We start from the raw sequence: 26,284 nt of genomic DNA, 5'->3' as shown, positions 1-26,284 counted from the left end.
ATAAACTTACTATTTCATTTGAATATGACATGTGAGTATCCCTGTAAGATCCAGACTGGCCCTTTATGGAATTCCAAAAAGTGACTCCAAAACTCTTAGGTAACAGCATCATTCCTAGAGGAAGTAAGCGGAGTGTAATTCAGCAGCGCCTTCTGATGGATAAAACCCATCTGAATACAGAGATTTAAGGCAAGCTGTTAAAAAACTGCTACCACTTGTAACCAATCCTCTGGGTTAATCAAGATTTCTCAGTAGTATGGAACCAAAACAAGCTAGCAGCATAAACTTGCGATTAGCATAGTTATTTCTCAATTCCAAATTTGGGACTCACAAAAACTTTATAGCCCTCACTGATCTTTTTATAAGTGTGAAGAGTTTGAACATATATAAAATGCACTGATCTCCATGCAATCAGCCTTATTACGGTCTAAGGTGAAGTTACATTTAACAAAATGTTCCACTTCTAATTTTTAATGAAAACTGGAAAACTATTACGTAATTCACTCTGCCCATGTACGGCTTGATTTCGGAACTTTCCAACAACTTACGGTTTCTCTTGCTCGTGGGACAGGGAGAAGAGATCGTACACCAGGCACACTCCGAACACCGTGATACCCGTCTCTTTGACCAGCATCGCACACGTCCCCAGGAACAAACTGAGCAGCAAGAAGAAGGGAGAGGCTGTGGGAGGGAAACGCTCCCCAACACCGCACCGCTCCACACTCCTGAAAGGCAAGGTCAGGCTTATTTCACTCCAAGAAGAAGCATAGGTCACTAAGACATTCCACCTTGTAAAGATAAGCTTTGACATCAATTTCATTCTATTCTAAGAAGGTGGGCCAAGATTTCTTCAGGAATGATCACAGAATTATTTAAAACTGCAAAGATGGAGACAAGGAAATGCCCAACACTATTGAATTTGGCACTTAGATTCAGGTGTTACTACAGCATGTAACAAATGAACACTAAACAGCCCTTTAAAATGCTACCACAGAGATATTCTTAGTTACATGGGTGATGTTTAAGGGAATGCATTTTAAGTGACTAATGCAGGTAACTAAGCCGCATGCATGAACTCTGGGGCAAAGGCTCACATCGCATCTCTGCAGTTAACGTACAGCGTCCAGGTGGGCAGGTTATTTTGCCCCCGTGTCTCAGTTCCCTCATGTGTGAAATAGGATCACGGTGTTGAATGCAGCATTAAATAAATGACACATTGCACATCAGTGTTTGCCATTGTTTCAGGGGAGGTATTTTATATGCTTCTCTACATAAACCAAAGAAGTCAGTGGATAGATACCAATATATAATCGTCATTTCCCTCTGTGATGAAAATACACATTTTAGGCTTTTTGTTTTCTTCTGGCTAGTTTGTATTTTTTAATTTATTTTTCATGTGGATGCATTAGGCATATTTTTTTTCTTCAGTATAATTTCCAGCAGGGTTTTTAAAAGACCCTCCAGGGCTGTAAAGTTTTCTCCCCACTCACGAAACAGAATCAGCTCACGCCAAAAAACATCACTGTTCACTTCAGCAGGCCCCATACTCAACTGCTCCCGCGCCTCTGAAGCGAAGGCCCATATTTCTATGGTTGTGGCATCTTACTCTTACTGTTACATCTTGGAGCAACTGCCTAAAATTATATGCCACATGTACAGTAGGTATGCATTTTTCTCTGAATCTGGTCTACAGCTTAAATTGCTAAAAATGAGAATGCATGCACAACAGAACCCTGTACTGAGCTGGCTCATGATCACAGATATGGATGCACTGCGGGCCTAATCATGTTCCTAAATATATCAACCACACAGAAAAGGCCCAAGAGACTAATTTACACTAAAAAGCAATTGTTACTCTTGGTCTAACACTAAAGTAAACAGGAAATAACTAACTGTGGACTTGGGGTTGATATTTTTAAGATTTTCACACCACTGGTTCATGACTAGCAATGGAAAGGAAAGTCACAAAGCCAGGACTTCGTGCTGTCTGGTACTTTACCAAGAAAAGGTTCTGCTCCTTAACCCAAAACTTCATGAGAATTAACTCATTTCATTCTTGGACATCCCAGGTGTAAACTGGCTTGCCACAGTCTCCCAGTCTCAGTACAGCTGGCATTTGGGGGCAGGTGACTCTTCACTGGAAGGGCTGCCCTGCACAGGGGGAGGGTCCTCGGCCTCTGCTCGCCAACTGCCAGCAGGGCCTTGCCACTTGTGACAGTGAAAGGGTCTCCAGACACTGCCAGACACCCCATGGCCAGGCAGCAAAACTGCCCCATACTGAGAACCGCTGGTTTAGGACGGGGTTCCTCGGGGTCACTGGGCCTTGTAACTTTACAGGTCAATGAACTAATCCACATATCAAAGTTCACCAATCCTGAACTTCCTTGAGGCATCCCTTGACATAGGACAGCATGGTTCACTTGCCAGCCCCTTTCCTGGGCCAGGCACTGAGCTGTCTAGCCCCATCACATTCTCTTTCTGACCTGTCCCTTTTCCTATGTGGATGTCACAACTCAGGTGAGAATCTCATTGCTCTGGGGGAATGGAGCCATAAAGGGAAAATATTTTACTGCTCTTCAGTCTCCCAAAGCAAGGAGCTTCTGTATTTGATGAAAGGATGTGTAAACTGGAAAACCACACTTGAGAAATACTACTTCCAATCCAGCCTTGTTACTTTAAGCTCTAAGCTCCTTTAATGAGAATGATAAAGAGGGAAAAAAACTGGGGACCAAAACGACAAGGAGAAACTGAGCACAGCAGGCAAAGAGCAGAGAGGCCCAGACCCGGTGTTTCTGGCTCAGAGTTAACAGTCTAAACTCCATTCTCATAAGGGGCATCAAGATGCAAGAGCTTGTCTCATGAGCACTGGGAGAGGAGTCCCCTGAAAAGCTGGTGGCCTGGTCAGAACGAGGCCAGGGGAGGGAGCAGCCTGGCATCCAGTAAGGAGAGGCTTCCTGTCCCTGGTCTCCACGGAGCTCTCTGAGCGCTTCACCACCAAGAAGACCCCCTCCTCTCCCAGGAAGGTGTTCACACACACACACACACACACACACGCACACACACAGAGCATACAGTCTACACACACACATACAGAGCATACAGTCTACACTCACACATACATACAACACAGTCTACACACACACACAGAGCAGTTTACACACAGAACATACACAGTCTACATACACACAGAGCATACACTCTACACTCAAACATACAGAGCATACACAGTCTACACACACACACATACAACAGTCTACACACACACATACAGAACATACAGTCTACACACACAGAGCATACACTCTACACTCAAACATACAGAGCATACACAGTCTACACACACACATACATACAACAGTCTACATACACATACAGAACATACAGTCTACACACACACAACAGTCTACACACACACATACAACAGTCTACACACACAGAGCATACAGTCTACACACACACACACACACACAGAGCATACACAGTCTACACACACACACAGAGCAGTTTACACACACACACACACACACACACATCCCTGGGGAACAGCATGACTGGAATCGCAGAGGCCTTTCTTCGCTATACGTACCTGTTGTAGGAGAGAAAGGCCAACAGAAAGAGCAGGCACGCTAACACATCAGCTCTGCCAACAATTCCAGCCACCTGGGAAGTTTGAAAAAATAAATACCTCAGCAAATTTCTTTCAGAACACCATTACAGAAGTTGATTCATTTTTAGATGAATGAAAGGTATAAAACACACTATTCTTCAAAGTCTGAGATATGACTGACCACCTCTGGCCACCATACATATTTAATGAGAAGTTAATAACAGGAGGGAAAGGGGCCAGATTTTCATGCTTCATTTTTAATCTTTCTTCCACAGACAGTCAATTCATCAACTGAAAGTTCATTCATTCATTGGTTTATTCACAAATAGTTTTTGAGACATGACTGAGTGCCAGACACTGAGCTCTTTGGGCACAGGAATGCAAATGGAGCAGAGGAAATGTAAGTTGAAGAATCAATTCTGGTGAGAATGGGAGTGAGCAGGAACTCATGACTGCTATAGGCGAATGTAGAGAGTGAGTGAGTGAGTGAGTGAGTGAGTGAGTGAGTGAGTGAGTGAGTGAGTGTGTGTGTGTGTGTGTGTGAGTGAGTGAGTGAGTGTGTGTGTGTGTGTGTGTGTGTGTGTGTGTAGATTAGTTTTGTCACTGAAAGGGCCTGAAAGCAACATATCCCAGTAGCAAATGGCCATCCTACCACAAGCCTCCTCCACTGAAGAGGACCTGGGCTCCGTGGACAGCGGCTCAGTGCAGGCTGAGGCTGAGGCTGAGAGGACAGGAGAGGCGCTGGCTCACCCTCTCATGTTAGTAAGTACGAAAGTGCTCAGAAAATGACAGGCACATATCAAAAAGACACTGAGGCTGGTGACAAGGGGCCCCCGCTGAGCAAATGTGAGACAATTTAAATGTCAAAGTGAATAAGGACAGTGATTAATTAAAAAACATTGAAAAAATAAACATTAAGTGCATGCTGATGGTATATATATATACATGGATGGATGGATGAGTACACATGACAGTACGTGCATGCATACAGCAAGTGAATGGGAAAGAACAGAGCTCTTCCTTACATTAAAAAGCCAATTAATTAATCAATGTGGAGGGAGTGGTGCAGTTGGCATACAGCCCTTTCCTTCCAGAAGAATAAACATAGGATGGAGCAAGAAACATCACAAAATATCAATGGATGCTAAATTTAGGGTGTGAAAGTTTGATGAGGTGGAGTATTTTCAGGGCTTCAAAACATTTCCTTCCCAATTACTTATGAGCTGAAAAAAAAGAAGAATAATTACACTATGGAGAAAATGCATCACGTTGTATTACACCTTGACTGGGCAATCAAACGTCACATCACCAATAAAGGGTAAGAGGATGGGACGTGCCTCTGTATGTGATACCCTGAGAAGGACACGATATTATTTGTGCAGTATTCCAGCCATGGATACACAGCCTAAATATAATCCTGAGGGGACACCAGACAAACCCAGCATGAGGAACATTCTATTAGAATATACAAACATGTTTTATATAAAGTATAAAATATAATAATTCTGTATTATTTATGACACTAAAGTTTTTTGCTTTAACATATTCTAATTTATATTAGACTATGGTTCAGTAGTTATATTACAACACATTATAATCTATAATATTGCATGTATTATTATATACTACAGGTATAGCATACTTATGTAATATACTATATATGCATATATGTATATATATTTTTGTTATATTTTATGTTTTTACATTTTGCTATATTGTGTTTACATATATTTATATTATGCTTATATTTTATGAAATTTAGATGTATTATACATGTAAATCATGTGTTATAAATTATGTAATATATTTATATATTTGTTACATAACAGCATGTTTATAACATTAGTGATTACATTATATTAATAACATTTTGTATTATACACATCCTGATATAATTTTTAGATTATATTTAAAGCTATAAGTTATATTATAGAAGGACAATGGTAACTGTTCCAAATTTAAAGAGACTAAAGAGAAACTATGACTAATGGTCTTGGTTTCAGGAAATATACAACTAAATTATTAACATTTAAAGGGGCATGAATTATGCAACCTATTCTCAAATGCTTCAGAGAACAAGTAATGTTTTTATGTATTTAGAGAGAAAAAGAAGCAGGAGAATGAAACAAATGTAGTAAAAAGGTAAAAGTTAGTGAATCTGGATAAAGGGTACATGGTTGCTTTATTTCTTAAATGTGAAGTTATTTTTTTTTAAACGTGTGAACTTCAAAAGGGACTAAAATGGAAGGGGGTGAGGGACAGACAGCTATTTATAAATCTTTGCATTACTTTACTACTTAAAATGTGTGTGAATTTCTCTTAATTTTTTGAAATCCAAGAAACACAAGTATAAAGAAAAAAAGGTGGGGGTATGGACCAAAGAATGCTTCGTAAAAGAGGTCACATATGAGCTGGATCTTAAAGAAGAGGGAAAGTTCACGAGGGGAAGGAACAGGGCTGACATTTCAGGCATAGAAACAGCATCACCGAATCACAAAGGACTGGCATGTGTGCACGGGGTGTCAGAGAATCAGACAGTATATAAAGGAAAATGGTTTTCTGGGAAATATTCCTATAAATATCCTCTTGTAGTGAGCACACTCTGCAGTCAGAAAGGAGACGTAATGATGCGTGCACGTGGCTGGAATATAACCCCTTCTCTTACTCTCTGGGGCTCAATTTTGTTACCCGTGGTTTCTGAGATTCGGTTTTGTCTTCTGTAAGGTCTGACGCCCGCTCCCTTGTACTGCTGTGACAGTCAGTGAGGTGGCTTCAGTCAAGTGCCCTCCCCACGCTGGTTCCCACTTTCTTCCTTTTTCCTGCACACGAAGCAGGCAGCACTCTCGGCCCTGACACAGGTATTCCCACGTGGCTTATGGAAACCATCTCTTTACTTTACAGTTTGCACAAACTTGATATTTAACTATAACTTATTTGATCATCTAACAGATCTATTAGTTAAAAATCTAAATAAAAATTCCGCTATATACTCGGCTGTGGACTGACAGCAGGTCACATATTGAGAAAAATTCTAGTTTAATCTACACCAAGAGAAACGTGAACACCGCCACAGATGTTCACGGGCAGTGAAGAACTGAAAGCCATGACCCAGTGTGGCTGCTCAGACCACACCGTTCCTTGGTCCCTTAACTCGTGAGGAACTTGAGTGTCAAATCAGGAACACTGTTGACTCAGAGGAGACGGGTAGTGACGCTGTGCTGTCACCTTGGTGCCAAAGCCGCACTCAGACCCCAACAACTGCACACGGCTCACTTGGGAAGCCAGGTCTGCTCCATCTATGCCACTGCCTCTGTGAGCATGGAGCTGTCTATGCCATCACCAGCAAGGCCTCCAGAAGGTTAAACAGAGTGCCCAGCTCGCTGGCTCCAAAGTCCTGGGACGAGGCCAGGTGTCTGGGCCCAGAGGGACATTCATCACAGCACAACTGATGTGGCCTACTTGGACAACAGCAAGATTTGCAAGTTGATTCGGGGCATAGCAAGTTGGAATGAGGCAATCACAAGCTGTGTAGGCATAACGCATGTGTTACACACGCCTGAAGCTACTACTCCTCGATCTGCAGCCATGGGGTGCTGCTGGGAACAGCTGCTCAGTTACAAAGAAGGTGGTGTCCCCTGGAGCAGACGCTCAGAGCGAGTGCTGACATGGTGGTGCTAATATTGATAGACTCTGCTGCCAGTTGCAAACCACCAAGCATTCACTGAGCACCTACTCTACACCCCGTGGAGCTGGGGACTCCGGGACAGGGGAAACAGGTGTCTTAAAAACAAGGTGCTTGTCATCCACTACTATGATGTCTAGACCAGCCATTCACTGGGATTCAGTTAGTCAATATTCTCATGTTCAGAGTTTACACGATTTATATTCCAGTCAACAAACACTTTCTAAGTGCCTCCTCTTTGCCGGGTATGCTGCCAGCAGGAGGGAACAGCCTGCCTCAAGGAACGTTAACAGCTGGTGGGGAACCAAAAGAAGGTGTTAACATGATATAAGGAAACTGCATATTTAAGAGGAGAAACCACTGCCATGAGAAAAGTGAGGGGATTAATATTTGACTGTATGCTCTGGAAAGGCTTCACAGAAAGACTAGCCTTACACACTGAAACTTAAAAGACAGGCCCAGGGGACTCTAGGCAGCTCAGGACAGGGGAATGTGAGTCCTGGGCCAGACAGGGAACATGGAAGCATTCCAGGCGGAGGAAAGAGAGGCCTGGAAACGTAGGAGGCGTGCTCTGGAAAGGAAAGCATGAAGTGGTAGGAGCACAGAGTAAGTAAAAAGGGGGCAGGAGTGGGCAGTGGGGAGCAAAGATGGGATGTTTATTTGGAGCTCCTTGGGCTTGATTCTATGGCAACGTAGGCTGACCCACAGGGTGCTGTGAAGTACAGAGGGACCTGGTCAAAAACACACGCAGACAGATAGCACATATCTCTGCCTAAGCTGCAGGTTTCCATCACGAAGAGGATAGCTGTAACCTGGGAAAGGTATCTTTTCACAAATATGTGACTCATAAGGTGTATATAAAGTATACTATATGTATGAAGTCATCAATTATTTTACGTGCAAGAGTGAGCTCCATTAGTGTCAGGCAGAGCCAGCACCACACGACACACAGCACCAGCTGACAGCCAGGCGGACTGACCGGGTCACAACCAATTCTCTCCCATGTACTCACGTCTCAGGTCCAGAAACGCTAACCTTAACCCTTCAGCTCCACATGTCACTATTTCCTGCTCTTGGTTTTGACTTGACGTAAGGACATTCCTTCCAACCGGTCATGTCTCCATGATAATTAAGTGTGAATTCTCACAGAATTTACAATGATTTCCCAATTTTCTCCAAGTTCTCTACTGATTTTTCTCATGACTCAGGATTAAGAAAAACATACCCAAGAAATGTACTGTCAGGAAACCCTTCCAAGAACCATGAGGCCTTCCATGAAGAGAGGCCCAGGTCTACCTTATTCACCGCTGCGCCCTCACACCAAATGGCGCACTCATAGTCACTCAAATATTTGTTGAAAGATTGAGTAAATAAAGGAATTTCTTCCTGTCTGCTTAAACACGAAAGAATTTTCCATCCACTGGGAGTCTTGTTTTATAACAACGTATTGCTTTGTTGTGTATGTATTTATGCTCTTTGGCTTTCTAGGAGCTCGTGAACAAACTGTGGAACCCTGCCGTCCACCCACGCATCCCTTGGCAATGAGCAGAGCGCCATGGTGTGCTCCTCACAGAAACACGTACAGGACAGAGAACGACATGAAGCCCTACTTTGGGCTTATGATGCCTTAATTAAAGGAGGCTTTGCTGACAGCGAAATATCTTGGGTAAGGTGCCTCAGAGGGTTTTTTTTAATGAGAGAAGGGGAACCGACAGAGGAGGAGGGAGAGGAGAATCAATTTCACCCCCTGACCCCAGGCGTGTTGGTGGGCAGACAACTGTAGGCAAGCGTCCAGATGCAAGTGGAGACCTTGGCAGGGATTCCCTTCGAGCTGTGGTGCCCGTGTACTCCTTGCAAAGTCTTCATCTACCCCAAGCAACACGCAGGACATAAGCCAACTGTGGTCACTGAGATGTGTGACAAGGTGACTTAACACCGCCATCTCAGCGCAAGATCGTTTCATTAAGTCAATAAATGTTCAGCCAATATTTTAAGGAAGACCAGGGCACTAAACTATCTATACTTTCCAAATAAATGTCTCATCACCCACCAAACAGTGACACTTCATTCTAAACAACTTGGGAAACTATTTCGAAAGTCTCCCAAGTCTGCTTTCTAGCTTGAAGAATTTCAGTCTAACTTTTTAGTCTCCCCGCAGCCCTTACCGTTCTGCATCGTAAGTATTAGAAATATAAAGCAGCGTGAGAAAAGGGGAAATATCAATGCAGAGCAGGAATGACGACTCAGCATGGTTAGTATCTCAAAATGCTCCTTGCTGTTTGAAACACATTAGAACTTAAATTTTCGGCAAATAAAGAACTGTGGCCATTTATTACTACCTGCAATACTAACAGGAGTTATTTGGAAGACAGTTAATTCCTGGAGGTGCAATAAAGGCCATGTGAACATTCAGAAAGAAAAGTTGTCAAGCAGAATGATTTATATACAAAGACAAACACTTCAGCAGAGCTTTGAATTCACATGGGGTTGAAAAGAGGGAAACATGATCAGTCTTTTTTTTTTTTTTATAGGTTCATTATTTCATTGAGTTCCAACTATACTCACTGCCTCGGTGTGAACAGGATGCACGGCGAAAACCAAAGCTGTCACGAAAGCAAGTCCGCGACTCCTGAAGACAGCTCTGTCGCAGGTGTACATCAACACGAGAGTCACGAGGCAGTGTAAAATCACATTTACTGCATGAAAGTAGAATGGGTTCATGCCAGTCAGAAAGACGTTTAGTCTGTAAAACAAAAAAAGATAAGAACAAAAGCTGAATTAGCTATGAACAGAACGTAAGCACAAGGGAAACAGAAGTAGCCTACTGGTTTAGAAGATAAGTTCTTCAACTGATTATTTTTAAATGACTGCCAACACTGGGTTACTCTCTATGTATTTTCTCCTGTCTCAGAATTTTCCTATCTGCAGAAATCACTGCAAATGCAACACAATATTATTTCAGAAAGGGCTGTGGTCTGAGAAGGCAGGCAAACAGGTGCTGAATGTGTTTCTCCCTCTCTTCGTGGCTGAACACCCCACATACTCTTGGCTTTCTCTGCTAGATCTTCCCGAGCAGCTGTGCTCAAGGGCAAGTCCACGGTGCTGCAGGTCACAGCCACAGCCACTGGAGATGGGGAAGAAACCACGAGCCTGGGTTATAGTCACAGTTTGGACAAACCAGGCGTGAACGTGTGCTCATACCCGCGGTGCCACCAGGAACCTAACTTCCAGACTCGGCCCCGGAATCATGGTTAATTACCACCTCACAGGGATCCTCAGGGCACCTACGTGCTATGACAGCTGCAGCTGAAGTTACAAGGACAAACAGAAGCATAACATTTCAGGATCTGTATTTATATGTTTTCTAACATAAACTCCTATGGCTCTCAAAATCCGAATTCTAAGATTATGAGCAAGAAACTAAAAAGAGCCACAGAGAGAAAGAAAATGTATTGCTGAACATCTCTTAAAATACTTTCCTGAGACAGAAATTCAGAACAGAGATACTTCTGAAGTTTGCCCTAAATTTTGTCCTAAATTTTCTAACAGGACATAATGTTCCCAGTGGAATCTGTGGGATTACAGAAAAAATAGTTGCTGTAGGTATGGTTCTTTCGGGCAGCATTTACACCCGAAGTGGTACTGCCCGTCGTGGTCTGTGCCCCGGCCCATTTTACCAAAACATTAATCCCATGTCTTCATTCTCACGCCTTTGATCTGCTTGTTATAGAAATGCCTCCTCTTTGCCAAAACAATTGAGAGTGTAAAAGGCAACTTCGGCGACAGCATATGCATTTTCTAAATATTTGGCTTGATTCATACACAGCTTTCACCTACAGAATTTTAAACGTCTCAAGCTTTATTTGGACACATGAATCTAAATGTCATAGTTACTAACTCACTCTGTTTCAATTCCCACAGAAGGGATCATGGTCCTAAATCAGCCTAGAAAAATGAATTGCTGTGCAGCGTCCAACATCAGGGTTCCAGTGCCACATTCAAGCCAGCTGTGTGTCAGCGGAGCCACGTACTCGCCCACACCCACCCTGGAGCCCTTAAGGCGGGAGCCTGGTGTGAAACTGCCCATCCGGAGGGAAGGAGGCACAGGCAGTGACCTAGGGGACTGGCCTGTCCGGCTGAAGGACGAGCACCCCGTTCGCATATAAGAGGACCACGTGGTGAGAGCCAGCTCAGGACAGTGCTGCTGGGGGAAGGGCAGGACCAAGCCCCTGTCCCTGGAGAACCTGGCGACTGTCCCTGAGCGCCGTCCCATCCCGAGGTGATTTCAGACTTCATTATTCTGAGTTTTCCAGACCAACTAATCTATTCAGCTGAAATGCATTCAGACCCATGATGGAGAAAAGCAACCACTCACATTCAGCTGGTAGGTGGCCAACTCGCAAGGTCTCAGGTTATCAATATGCATCATATGCTTTAAAAAGCACATACCTTTGACCAAAAATTCCATTTCTAGGAAATTTCCACGAGAAAATAACTGGAGAAGGTTTCAAAGATACGTAAACATGTATGTGATACTGTGATGTAATAAGAAATACCTATTTGGGTCTCTGTCCTGACTCCTGGTCAGAGATCCCAAAACCTTTGCAAGTTCCTAAGTGATAAAGACCAGCAGGAACCTCTTTTGTTCCGATGGTTGGTCTCTGCCCCTAGTTCCTGGCACAAAGCTCCTAGTCCCTTGTCACTTCTTACATGACAAGGGCACCAGGAGCATCTTCCGTTGGAATAACTGGTCTTTAGCCCTGTTCCTGACACAGCTCCTAAATCCCTCGGAATTCCCTCGGTGAATGAGGCCTTGTATTCTAATGAGGTGACCCTTGGTGGGCTTCTGGATAATCTTCTGGGCGGGGGGCAGGGCACCAGAAAGACCAAGCCACGATGCGGAACTTGGCAATTTCAGCCTTACCCCCATCCTCCAGGGAGGAAAGAGGGGCTGAAGATGAGTTAACGCATCGCGCCTACTTGATGAAGCCTCCATAAAAACCCCTCAGCTATGGGGTTCAAAGAGCTCAGGACCTTTGAGACCTCACTTTATGCATCCCTTCATCTGGCTGTTCTTCTGTATCCTTCATCATACCCCTCACTATAGAATCAAGCAGTAAATGTAAGTGTTTCTCTGCATTCTGTGAGCTATTGTAGCAAACACCTGAACCTGAGAAGGGAGGAGAGAAAACCCCTCATTTGCACCAACGTGGACAGGAGTGTGGGTCATGCAGGGACCCTCTATGGGGAACAGGTAGGTGAAGCACAGACAGTCTTAGGGATCTGATATATTAACTCCAGAAAGACAGTGTCAGAATTAGATTGAGCTGTAAGACACCCAGCTAGTGTAGGACTCTGAGAATTGGTCAGTGTGTTAAAAACCTACACATCTGGTGTCAGAAGTATTGTGTCAGGAGAGGAAGAAACGAAACTTTTCTTTTCAATATACAAGGATGCATCTCACTGTTGTAATTATAAAAATGGCAATAGAGAGCTTGCAACAGGTAATTGTCCTGATGTATTGGACTATTCCCACAGACATTACACTTCAGATTATAACTTTGTATTACAAATGATACCACTGTTCTTAAAAAAGAGGACAGAAGACTTATTTTTTCCAAAGTATTTGTTATTCAACTATTTGAAAACTAAAAAGCATCATTAAAGATGGTGTTATTACTCTACTACCACTTTTATTGAGATACTGTCCCCTTGCAAGAGATACGAAATCTGAAGTCCACATGTATCCTACCTGGAAATGCAGACACTGCCCATGTAGGTGATTACTTCTGGAAATTGGTTAGAACAGAGTGGCTGGTGTTTTAAGGGAATTCTATTAGAAACCACAATATAAAAATTCACTACTAAATGGGAAATGACTTCAGCAATAAGGGAGGGGGGTGAAAGCCCCTCACGGGGTACCTGACACTGGCAAATCTAAGTTGTGAGAAATCACCAAGGACCTAAAGTTAGGAGGTTCCTAAATGTCTAAAATGATGGAATGAACGATCCAAACTATAAAGTGAGGTTGAGATGAAATGATAACAAGAATTTAGAACTTACCCTATTTGTGAGCACTGGAAAAAAAAATCTGACTCTGGGAGCCAACATGGATTCACAAAAAGGGGGTTTAACTGATGAACCTCACATTTTAATAGGAGAAAGGACCCAACAGACATGTAACATCTTTATTTTAACAAAGGCATTGATAAAAGCTCCCAGAATCTTGCAAGCAAGATAGAGTAAGATGGACTTGTAGCAAACACAAAGAGTGGTGAAGAACAATCAATGTCTCCTTCGGTGGAGACCTCCAGCGTACGTCACAGGATTCTGATACTATCTCTGGTGTTCCCAATATTTCTATCAGAGACTTAAATCAATCTATAGTGTATGGTAATCAAGCTGGCAGAAGGCCCTGTATCTGAGAAAGACTGTTACTGTCCTGGGACACTGTTGAACATAACCAAAGAGTTTAAATGCCTGAAGTTGTTAGTTTATTCTAACAGAATCAGGTAGACTGTGGGTAAGAGTAAAGACCCACAATTGGACATAAAAGAGAACAGAACACTTGCAATTCAGATTAAAACTGTACCTGTGGCATTGTCCAAGGGCTGCTTATTTAGCTTAAACTCAAAGAATTACTGTGCCTGGATATCAAAACAGACCAACAGACAGACAGATGGCATTAGGTCAAGCTATGCTCCATTTCAATTCACCTCAACAGATATTTATTGAGCACCTACTACACATGTCAGGCATGATGTCAGGCTCAGAGATACAAAAAGACATAGCATCTGCTACCAGAGAGTTAATAGCAAAGTGGGAGAAGGAGAGGCACTTAAACAGAAAATTAATAGTTAGTGAAAGAATTCTAGCAATGGGAGAAGCTATCAGGTGCAGAAATAGGGAAAAGGGAGATAGTCTTCTGCACACAGGGGAGGGAAACTAGGCAGCATCCTTCAGGGTGCTACTGTAGCACCTTCACAGGAGACCCCCAGGAGGCTAAGGGTACAGGGGAGTCTTAGGGTGATGTCTTGGAAAGGTAGGTTTGAGGAGCGGGGGATCCTTAGCCTAGGGAAAGATGACAGAAATGATACCAAGTTCTCCAGGAGAAAGCACCTGCCATATGATGACGATATCCCCAGTGTCTAACGTGATTCATGGTTGTCACACAATAAATGGATCAATGGACGGACTTGAATGAGGGAATGAATGAAATATGAAGCAATGCACTTACTCAAAGCAGCTCGCAGAGGTGAAACCAAGAACCAACAGCAATGCTGCCAACAGACTGCCCAAGGGCCAAGTTCAGCCTGTGAATTGTTTCATTTCACCTGCATACCTTTTTCTTTTTTAATTTACCAACATTTGTAAAACAGCTGACTTCATACAAAAATGTCCAGCTGGCAACCCCTTATCACCCGTGTCTGCTCTCTCAGCCAGCGGGCCCTCCGGCGCTTCCGGGGTGCGTTTCCACAGCCCGACACCAAACATGCAGGAGAGTCCCCCATCTTCTTCCTCTGCTGCTGTTCGTTGCTCTTCCTCCCCACCTCTTGCCGTCATTACCACTCTCAAATGCTTGTAAGTGGTTTCCATAGTCTTCTCAGGTCATTCAACCAATAAATCACCACATCTGGTTCTCCACATTTTTCTTCTAAGGCGAATCCCTCTGGCCCATAGTCATTTTGGTTGCACTTCTGCATTCCCTCCAGTAGCAGGAATAAATCAGCAAATCTTCATCACTCGCTGTCTCTAACGACCAAAGGACGGGGCTCACAGGCACCAATGCGAACAGCAGTGCAGAGGGGAGGTGCTCTGAGACAAAAGCAAAACCCAGTTTCGGGTCGTGCTAAAGGCCCCACTGTGCTCACCGGGCTAGGAGGAAACCATGGGGACAGCACAGGGGAAGGGAGCCGGTGGGGGGCAGCCTGCAACCCACGCGGGGGGCAGCTGGCGCCATTGCTGTCACCGAGGTTCTCAGAGTAGCATCTGCATCAAAGAAAGTGTGAGGACCTTATGACAGGAAGATCAGAGACCACATGTCAAAGGCAGGGACCACATCCCAGAAGGATATCTTCAAAAAGAGAGTCAGAAAATAGTAGAACTTAATACATCAGCACCAAATATAATATAGTTAAAACTATAACTGAGTTGTCAATTTTCAGCAGTTTTCTTCTTTTAAAGGTTATGTGTTTGGCGAAATTCCTGAACATGCCACAGTTTGGACCCTGACGGCCCGTTGTTTATGCCTGCACAAGACTCCCCCGACTTTAGACACCAGCTGCCAGTCCCATGGTCCCCTGGCCACCTGCACTTCTGGCCAACTGGCCACAAATCTGGGGGCTCCCACAACCCTACAGATTCAGTCATTTCAAGAATGACTCACAGAATTCAGGAAAGCATTGTCCTTGTGGGCACAGTTATATTATGAAGGATACCTTCATATCCTTCAAAACCACCCAAAGAGAAAAGACCCTTGGGACAAAGTCTGGGAGAGTCCCAAGCGTGTGCCTTTCTGTATCTTCAGGACGTACCTCCCTCTTGGTGCCCTGATGTTTGACTGCCAACCAGGGAAGCTCAGCTGAGCCCCAGTGCTGAGTTTTTTGGTTTTTCTTTTTGGTATCATTAATCTACTATTACATGAAGGACAGTATGTTTACTAGGCTCCCCCCTTCACCAAGTCCCCCTCACATACCTGTTCACAGTCACTGTCCATCAACATAGTAAGATCCAGTGCTGAGTTTTTAATGGGGGTCTTGTTACTTAGTTTCAATCACTGGCCATGTGGCTGAACCCAATCTCAAGCACCCCTTTCCCTTCCCAGAGGTTGGAAGGTAGGGCCGTCCGAGGATCAAAGCCCCAATTCTCTGATCATATGACTGGTCTTCCCAGTACAGCCAGCCCCCATTCTGGAACTATCTGGAGGTCCACCGAGTCACCTCCTTCATAGCATCAACTCAGGTGTGGTCCCAGGAGGCCGCCATGAACAGCACTTGGGAAATGCCACAGGTTTAGAAGCTCCCTCCAGGTACCCGGGGTGAGGACCAGACACACTCTTGGTTGTGAAATACTCCAGGGGAAGAAGCCACCGTCGCAGCTCCTCTCGGAAAGTGTTTTCAGATCCTTCCACTCCATTTGATCCACCAGCAAATGATAGTTCGTGTCTACCTCAAGAAAATGACCATTCCTCTAGACAGCAGGCCACCGGCCTGGATGAATTTGCGTCCCCTGAGAGCAGGGTGTGGGGAGAACGCCGTGTACTGCTGGAGTTTGCCTCAGGAGGTGCAGCAGCTGGGTCCAGCCTTAAAACTTACCAACCACTATAAGCACCCACCAAGTGCGACACGCGACGGTGCCACGCAAGAGAAGGAAGATGCGCACATGTCAAAGACCCTCATTCTCTGCGGAAAAGCACAGCCCCAGCGGGTTATAATAGACAGCCATGGCTGCCCTGGTCAGAATCGAGGCTCCCCCTTCACATCCCAGAAAGCAGGACCCCCCGCAACTGTCTGTGTGTGTCCAGGAAACTCCTTGTCTGCCTCTACTTCCTTCTTTGACACAGGAAGAAATGGGTAAATAAGCCAAGAAATAGGTCAACCAGACTTTCTGACAGAGGAAGAAATGGGTAAATAAGCCAAGAAGTAAGTCAACCAGACTTTTTCCTCTATATTATAAAGGTGTAGGCCCCCTTAATATGAACGTGAAAAAGTTGAGCAGTCACAAAAATGACTCATTGGTCTCTGAACAGTAACTTATTGAGCCCCTACTTTGCCAGGTCCCATTCTAGGTGCTAAAGCTGCACCCACTTCACGGAGCTCACACAGTAGGAGAGGCGATAACAGCCAACACTACGCCTCTGACGCCAGGCTGAGGTGTGGGGGCCTTAGACAAGCAGGGAACTGGGCAGGACAGCAAGGGTGAGATGCGGAGGCGTGTCTGCTCTCAGATGGGGAGCAGAGACGGCCTCTGAGCAGAGACCAGAGGAGCTGAGAGAGAAAGCGATGCCCAGGTGAGAGGGGGGTGAAACACACCTGCGTAGCACTGGCTTTGGCCTATACGAGGAACAAGGACCCTAGAATGCTGCCAAAGATGGAATGAGGGGGAGACTGACAGACTAGAGGTCACAGAGGTGGCCAGGGGTCAGAGCAAACAAAATTTCTAAGAAACCATTTCTTACCATTCAGAAAAAGAGCACTGCCATTACTCTGGCTTCATCAAACATTCCTCACCCTTTTTTTAAAAAGTGGGATGACTGTATAATCAAAGTTTGGACAAATATGAGTGTTGCTCCAAAGGAAGAGAGAAGAGACATTGGTTGATTGCTTTCTACACGCCGCAGAAGACATTTCCCCATCTTTTATTCAGGGGCTCATCTATAAAAACCCTCATGATTCAAAAATACCCTCCTTTCATTTTCCACCCCTCAGACAGCTCCAGACTGCCGTCTGAAGCATATCCTGACTGGCAACAATCATAATCTCCTCCTCTGGGGCTTTCTAGGACAACTTCAGTTTGGCATGACATTTTTAGGGGCCATGTTTTCAATTTTCTCTGTAACATCTTTATTTTTCCCAACCATATTTTTCCTTGGCTATATCCACCACTGAACATCCTAGGCCATCTAGTCAAACAATATAAACAACTTTCATTTGTCTCCTCACATGGACTTAAAACACAAACTTATCGGTCATGCAGCAACAGACTACTACAAAGTAAATTCCCACAGAGGTCAAACCAAAAGGGACAGAACCCTCAGGAACAAGCCACCATCTCTTTAAGCTTTTGGACACAGAGGCTGGAGCTGATTTTCATGGTGATTTTCATGTCATTTGTGGCTAAAGGATGCAAATGCTTCAAAAAAAAAGCTCTCAAAATTAAAACATTCAACTGCTGCAAATCCTTACAGCTGCACATATTAAAATATGCTATTTTTTTAACTCTGACATTTTAAACCACCTACTTTCACTCTTATGGTTTATATTACCATCAGAAGCCTTCAATAAAATGAAACTTTATAGCAAACTAGAAGAATACGACCTAACAGCCTAAACGTGGAGAGAGAATCAAGAGTTTAAAGGTCCTTTAAATTTGCCTTATGTTCCCATTTCTGGTAGGTTAAAACCACTGGTTTCCTTGCTGAAGGAAGCTTCTACTTACTTGCTGGTATGGAATGGCACTGCCAACAACCCGGAAGGGGCTACTTCTCAAGAAGTGGATAGGGAAGAAACAAAAAGGCACCTTTTAAATCAGGGCTGTTTTTCAAGGTGGGAGTTATGAGGCATCCTGGGGTTTGATTCTCTGTCGATTCAGTGTTTGCAGGGTGACTCAGTGTGTTTTCCCTAATTCCATAGTTAAAAACATGCCATGCCCAGTGAAGGATAAAGAGGTAAAATAAAAAAGGTTACTGCTACAGATTAAGTTTTCACAGATGTTTTGATTCTGTCGCATAATGGTCCAAAAATATTCCTGTGTGCCCTTGGAAATGACCTTATGAAAAGATGGAATATAAAATCTAACTAGGAACAGAAATTTTTGAGAATTCTAAATTCACTACAAGGAGCACAAGGAGATAACCATTCTTCTCAGTTAAGGTTTGACCAGAGAGGCAGAACCACCAGGAATGACAGAGCAGAAGAAATTTACCACGGAGAGCTGACCTTTCAGAATTGTGGGGCTGGTTAAGTAGCCTAAGCAAGGGTGCCGCTTCAGTGCCTGTAACAGAAGTTGAAAGCGAGCAGGGCAGGTTCTGGAGCGGAATCTGGACAAACTTGACATACAGGAAAAGACGGATGAGATGGAATCCACAAAGCTGAACTAGACCAGACCTCTGCTTCACACAACCTCTAAGGTCCCAACTTTAATGACGTGAGTGGCTTGCAAACTGGCTGGCACTCTTGCCCACTGAGCTGTACACACTCCTGCACCCTGATTACAAGTAGCTGAGAAGACCCAGAGAGTTCTGGACAAGCTGCGGCCCTAGTTTCTGTTGCACACCAACAGCGGTTTCGCCAGCATGTCTGTGACAACCCTCATGGGCTGCGACAGCACCAAAACCTACAGTGACCTTCTAAGTAGGAACAAAGCCACTTCACTTTCACTTTCCAAATCTCAAATTTCTTTTGTGTCCAGTTCCAACCCAATACAATACAGGGAAGGAATTTCCAAGAAACACAGTTCCAGTTTAGCTAAACTGACATAGTACGGAGCCATCACGACTTCATCTTCTGCCCGCAAACTGGTAAAAGTAGACACTGAAAACCCATTTCCTCATTTCAACCTCAGCCCATTTCTTATTTGAGAAAAACTGTGATTAGTATCTTTCTATACATGAAAGCATCATTACAGTAACAAGCACTATATGTCTTTATTAATTAATTGTTTACTCTTAAGGGAATGTCTAGGTTTCAGTATGCATGACATTCATTCAATGCATCAAAGATAATAAGTTAGTTTAATAAAAAATAGGTTTGTGTTTTTCCCTGGGAAAGACCCTGTGAAGCAGATGAAAAGACAAGCTACAGAGTGGGAGAAAATATTTGCCAACCACATGCCTGACAAAGGACTGGTATCTGCAATAGGTAAAGAAATCTCAAAACTCAACATCAAAAAATAAAAACCCACTTAGAAAATGGACAGAAGACATGAAGAGACACTTTAACAAAGAAGATATACAGAGAGCAAATAAGCACATGAAAAGATGTTTAACACCATCAACTATCAGAGGAGAGCAAATTAAAATGACAATGAGATCTCAGTACCTACTAATCAGAATGGCTACAAATAAAAACAGTGATGATACCAAATGCCACTGAGGAAGCAGAGGAATGAGATTACTCACACACTCCTTACGGGAAAGTCTAAAAGACAGTTTATCAGTTTCTTAAAAAACTAGACATGCAACCACCATATGATCCAGCAGCTGCAATTCTAGGCATTTATCCCAAAGAAATAAAACTTAGGTTGATATAAAAACCTGCAAATGAATGTAATAGCTAAAAACTGGAAACAAGCCATATGTCCTTCAAAAGGAGAATGACTGAACTGTGGTACATCCATTCAATGGAATACTACTCAGCAATAAAGACATTAACTACTGATATGCAATAACCTAAATAAATTTCAGAGAATTATGCTAAGGGCAAAAAAAGCCAATCTTAATGCATTCACCTATATGGTTCCACATATACATTCTTGAAACAACAAACTGTAGACACAGAGAACAGATTAGTGATTGTTATGAGTTAGGGTGGGAGTGTTATGCACTGGGGGTTTGCTATGGATTAAGCACCAATAGCCTTCACAGAGAAGCAGGAAGGAGCCTTGCACTAGAGCTGTTCTGTACCTTGACTGTGGTGGTAATCTTGAAAACGTACAGATATGCTAAAACTGCATAAAACTAAGTACACATTTAGCAAAAGTAAAAAGAGTACATGTAAAACTGGTAAAACCTGAATAAGAATTATGGATTGTATCAGTGTCAGTCTCCTGGTCATGATATTGTACTGTAGTTTATACAAGATGTTACCACTGAGGGCAGACGGATGAAGAACGTAAGGGAGCCCCACATTATTAACAGCAACTGCCCAGAAATGTACAATTATCTCCAAAAACACTTGTTTTTTTAAAAGTGTTGGGACATGCAAAGCCAAAGGCAGTACAGAAGAAAACTACAGGCCAATATTCCTGATGAACACAGATGCAAAATCCTCAACAAAATACAAACAAACCGAACTCAACAGCACATTAACACGTACACCATGACCAAGTGGGTTTTATCCCTCGGATGCAAGGATGGTTCAACTTACAGAAATCAGTTAGTGTTATAGACCACACTAAAAAAATGGAGAATGAGAAAAATCACCTGATCATGTCAATACATGCAGAAAAACATTTGACAAAATTCAACATGCTTTCATGGTAAAAATTCCCAACAAATTAGATTTAGAAGGACTTCACTGCAACATCATAAATGATACCTATGAAAAGCCCACAACTAGCATTACACTCAATGGTAAAAACTAAAAGTTTTTTCTCTAAGATCAAGAAAAAGGCAAGGTTGCCCACTCTTGCCACTTCTGTTCAGCATAGTATTGGATGTGTTAGTCAGAGCGATTAGGCAAGAAAAAGGTGTAAGAGGCATTTAAATGAGAAAGGAAGTAAAGTTATCACTGTTTGCAGAAGACATGAGCTTATGTTAAGAAAACCCTAAAGACTCCAACAAAAATTGTTAGAATATCTGAATTCAGTAAAGTGGCAGAATACAAAATAAACATACAAAAAATAAACTATAAAAAATTAAGAAAACAATCCCATTTATAATAGCCTCAAAAGAGAATACCTAAATATAAACTTAACCAAAGTGGTGAAAAACTTGTGCAATTAGAACTACAAATCACTGATAAAAAAAATAAGACACAAATAAATAGAAAGACTTCCCATGTTCATGGATCAGAAGACTTACTACTGCTTAAATGTCCATACTATCCAAAGTCATGGGTACATTCAAAGTAATGCACATCAATATCTCAATGGCATGTGTTACAGAAATAGAAAAAAAAAATCACAAAATTCATATGGAACCACAAAAGACCCTGACTATACAAAGTAATTTTGAGAAAGAAGAGCAAAGCTGGAGGCATCATACTTCGTGATTTCAAACTATATTTCAAAGCTGCAGAAATTCAAACAGTATGGTACAGGCATAAAAACAAGTACATAGACCAAAGGCAAAGAATAGAGAGGCCAAAAATTAACCTATGCATATATGGTCAAATGATCTTTGATAAAAAGGGCCAAGAATACACAATAGGGAAAGGATAGTCTCTTCAAGAAATGCTGCTGGGAAAGTCGACAGCTACATGCAAAAAAATGAAAATTGATTCCTTATGTTTCACCATATACAAAAATCAATTTAAAATGTATTAAAATGTTTAAAAGTTAAGACCTGAAATTGTAAAACTCCTAGAAGAAAAAACAGAGGAAACATTTCATGGTATTAGACTTAGAAATGATTTCTTAGATCTGACACCAAAAGCACAAGCAGCCAAAACAAAATTAGACAAGTTAGGACTATATCAAACTAAAAAGCCTCTGTATAGGAAAGGCAGCAATCAAGAGAGTGAAAAGATAACCTATGGAACAAGAGAAACTATCTGCAAACCAATTATCTGATTATGTTGTTAATATCCAAACTATGTAAGAAACACCTACAACTCAAGATAAAAGAAAAAAAAAACCTGATTAAAAAAATGGGCCAAAGACTTGAATAGACATTTCTCCCAAGAAGATATAGGGGCCAACAGGTGTATGAAAAGATGCTTAGTATCACTAATTATCAGGGAAATGAAAATTAAAACCACACTAAGTTGTCACTTCACACCTGTTAGGATGGCTTTTATGAAAAAAAAAAAGTGCTGGCAAGGGTGTGGAGAAATTGGAATCCTTGTACACACTATTGGTGGGAATGTAAAAGAGTGTCATCCTGATGGAAAAGAGTATAGAGATTCCTCAAAAAACTAAAAATTACAATTACCTGTGATCTAGCCAATCCTACTTCTGGGCAGATATCCAAAAGAACTGAAATCAGGATCACAAAGAGATATATAAACACTACCATGTTCACGGCAGCACTATTCACAGTAATGAAGATGTGGACACAACCTAAATACCCTTCATCAGGTGAATGGGTAAAGAAACATATATATAATGGAATATTATTCAGCCTTAAAAAAAGAAGGAAATCCTGTCATTCACAGCAACACGGATGGACCTGGAGGATATGATGCTATGGGAAATAAGCCAGGCACAGAAGGGCCAATACAGCATGATTGTACTTATATGAAGCACCTAAAATAGTTAAACTCATAGAAAAAAAACAGCAGAATGATGGTTGCCAAGGGCAGGGGGAAACGGGGCCACGGAGAGTTGCTGTTACACAGGTATACAGTTTCACTTACATAAGAGGAAAAATGCTGAAGACCTGCTGTACAACACTGTGCCAATAGTTAATAGTATTTTATTGCATACTTAAAAAGTTTTTTAAGACAGTAAATCTCATAAGTGTTCCTACTACAATAAAAATAAAAACTTGGAATTCACAAAGACATTTATACAAAGAAGCCTAATTTAAGACATAATTAAGACAGTTTGCATATATTTAAAAGCCACTTTAACAGTATTTTCACCCACTATCTAAAATAAAAATTATGAAGACATAATGTATGGTTCACAATGAATACTTAATAAATGTAATTTTTCCATTCTTTCATGTAACAATCCTCAGAGTCATATGGGTCTGGCATACTAATGTGGTCCCTTATGCCTGTCCAGGTTTCTGCTTTTGCACGAGATGTACTTTCACCACAAGTGACTGTGTAGAGACAAGTGAAAGCCTCCAGATCTTATTGAAACAAATGCCCGTGAGCAGATAAACATTGGTTAATTTTCTCTTTCTAAAGAAGTACAGCTTTCTATCTTTCTATTAAATGATCTGTCTTACCAATTAGTGACATATTGCTCCCTAGATCTGCCACATAATCTTCTTTAAAAAAAAGTGTATTTTACATAGTAAGATACAATATATAAAGAGCAATGCATCTTAGACCCAACCTGCATTTATAATCACTTGAGTATCAAAAGCAGAGTTGCCCCCTGCCTGGCCAACTCTCCTCCTTTGCCCCTTTCTGCCAACCCCCTGCTAATTTTCCTCTTCATCAATGGCCTTGCTTGACTCATTGTCTACTCCCTTCCTCTGCTTCTTTCTTCTGTCCCAGCCATTTGCAGCATGAATAAAAAAAACATCTTAGAAAGTCAAGAAGCGAAAATGCTCTTCTTCCCCACCGTCTACCAAGTGGGCACAGGCACTTACTTGATCCTGACCTCTAAAAATAGAAACTGCTCAGACCAGGGACCTAAATGGTCTCCATGGCTGTAATAAGTCCAGCACATCTCACGCTGTGAACTTCCACACCTGAAATTATCCATCAACCCTCAGTGTAACATATGAAAACACAAGTCAATCTGGAAGATAAACATTTATATTTGTGCTATCTAAAAAGACTTAAATATTTGGAAAACTGAAAGTACTAATTAACTCAGTGGCTGAGGTAATCTTTCAGCCGGAAACCAAAACCACTTTCCACGAGGACAAACGTTCATAAAATATTGAGTCAAATATGCAATTTCCTCACCCTCCTTAAAGCATTGAACGTTCAATAGAAGAATTAAGTCAAAAGTCAAGGAATTGTTACCAATTGATCTTTTCTTTTTTCATCAGAGCCACCTGTCAAGAAACCGTGACCTTCAGCCTTGGGGCAGACTTTTCAAGTTGTCTACCCTGCCTCCAGTGTTCTTGGCCATAAAGACGGGCTCATATTACACCCATTGGGAAAAGGCTTAAAAACTCTGATACTGAACTAATATTATTTCAATAGCTTTTGACCTGCACGTTATACGCTTAAATGTTGAGCCAAATTACAAGGGGTGGAGTCTGTGATGTACGAGATTGCTCTGCCCTGGAATCAGCCCGTCTGCCCTTCCACCTAAGGCTTGCCCTCTTCTTAGAAAATTCAAGAAAAGATTTCACCGTCAAAAACCTGGCGTTCTCTCGGTTCCCTTTCCACTTTATTCACACCAGATATGCTGAATCATGACTCTGAGGTAGTAAAAGAAAAACTATTTCGACTGGGACACCAGGATTCCCAGAGGATAGCACGCTTCTCATTCCTTCACTTTGCACCTTTTAAAGTCTAAACCTGGTGCCCTTCCGGCAGATAGGAGGGACTCCGCGGGCTCCAAAAGCTGTAGGTGGGGGAGATCCTCGCTCCCTCCGCGGCTCCTCCCCAAACCCCGGCTCCTCTCCTGGGCCGCGACCCCTCATTGCCTGTACACTCCCCACCTGCACAGCTGCCCAAGCGCCTCCGAGAATTCCCAACTTGGAAGCGTCACCAGCACAAGCACAAGTGCTGTCCGCAGCTCCCTGGGCGCGCACTGGGCTCACTTGGCCGCCGTCGGCAGAGCGGGGGGCGCAGCAGCTCCACCACCCACTGCCCCTGGCCCGGAGCCCAGCCCGCCGAGCGCGCAGACCCCGGAGAAACTCGATCCCGACTGCCCGGCTCGTGCCGCCCGAAACGCCCCGGGAGCCCCGAGCAGCTGGGCCGAGGACCCGGGAGCAGAGGCGCGGAGGGCGGCGTGGAGGGGAAGGGGCGGTAAGAAGAGATCAGCCCCCCAAACCAGTTCCGCAACTTCGCCCAGCCCAGGAGAACCCACAGCGGCTGCGACCGCGAGGCGACGGACTCACTTGAAGGTGAGGACGCAGAGCGGCCGGTAGGACTTGTGGCTGGTGTTCTCGGCCATGCCCTTGCCCCAGAAGTCGTTGCTGAAGATGCCCCAGCGCAGCGGGGCGCCGGGCCGCACGTCGGGGTTGTGCACGATCGCCCACACGTCGTCGTGCACGAACTCGCCCTGCAGGGAGCGGCCGTAGCACAGGCAGCTCGCCCCGGCCAGCAGCGCCGCGGCCCCGGCCGGCGCGAGTCCGCAGCCCCGCCGCCCGGAGGGCGCGCGCTCCCCGCCGCCGCCGCGGGCAGGGCTTGTCACCGCCATCGCGCCGCCGCCGCCGCCCTGGCCTCTCCCGGGCGCCTGGCATCGTCCCCGGCCGGGACCCCGGCGGCGGGCTCGGGCATGGTGCGCCGGCCGCTGGCCCCGCCGCGGGCACCCCGCGCTCCGCCCGCGCCGCCGAGTCGGCCCGGCCGCGAATAAGCAGTGGCTCCCGCGCCTCCCCCGGCATCGCCGGCCCCCCGCCCACTGCGCATGCCCGCTCGCGCGCACCGCCCCCCCGCAGCCCCGCCGGCGCCCGCGCCCCCGGCCCGCGAGCCAAGCGCAGGTGGGGCGGGGCCGCCTGGTGCTCCCGGCGCGCTCGCTGTCCCGGGCAGGGCAGGGGGCCTGAGGCAGGGGCACCCCCGGGCCGCCAGGACGCGCCGGGCAGGTGCGCGCCCCCT

General features: G+C 44.0%; 1 protein-coding gene across 6 annotated transcripts in view; it reads right to left on the bottom strand.

The window, feature by feature from the left end:
- The window catches only part of TMTC1 (transmembrane O-mannosyltransferase targeting cadherins 1), a 214,995-nt gene extending 188,955 nt beyond the window's left edge, over positions 1 to 26,040 (bottom strand). For 5 of the 6 annotated variants that reach the window (XM_073222795.1, XM_073222798.1, XM_073222800.1 and 2 more), the window contains exons 1-4: positions 25,588 to 26,040; positions 9,855 to 10,032; positions 3,587 to 3,660; positions 549 to 725 (exon numbers count right to left, since the gene is read on the bottom strand). In XM_073222795.1, coding sequence (XP_073078896.1) covers positions 549 to 725; positions 3,587 to 3,660; positions 9,855 to 10,032; positions 25,588 to 25,889 — 731 coding nt within the window. In that variant the 5' untranslated portion in view covers positions 25,890 to 26,040. The remainder of the gene's footprint in view (positions 1 to 548; positions 726 to 3,586; positions 3,661 to 9,854; positions 10,033 to 25,587) is intronic. The other variant, XM_073222797.1, reaches the window with a different exon arrangement.
- Positions 26,041 to 26,284: the final 244 nt, after the last annotated feature.

This window comes from Manis javanica, chromosome 15 (assembly GCF_040802235.1).
Source record: "Manis javanica isolate MJ-LG chromosome 15, MJ_LKY, whole genome shotgun sequence".
NCBI lineage: Eukaryota > Metazoa > Chordata > Mammalia > Pholidota > Manidae > Manis > Manis javanica.
This window is presented reverse-complemented; position numbering and strand designations above follow the sequence as displayed.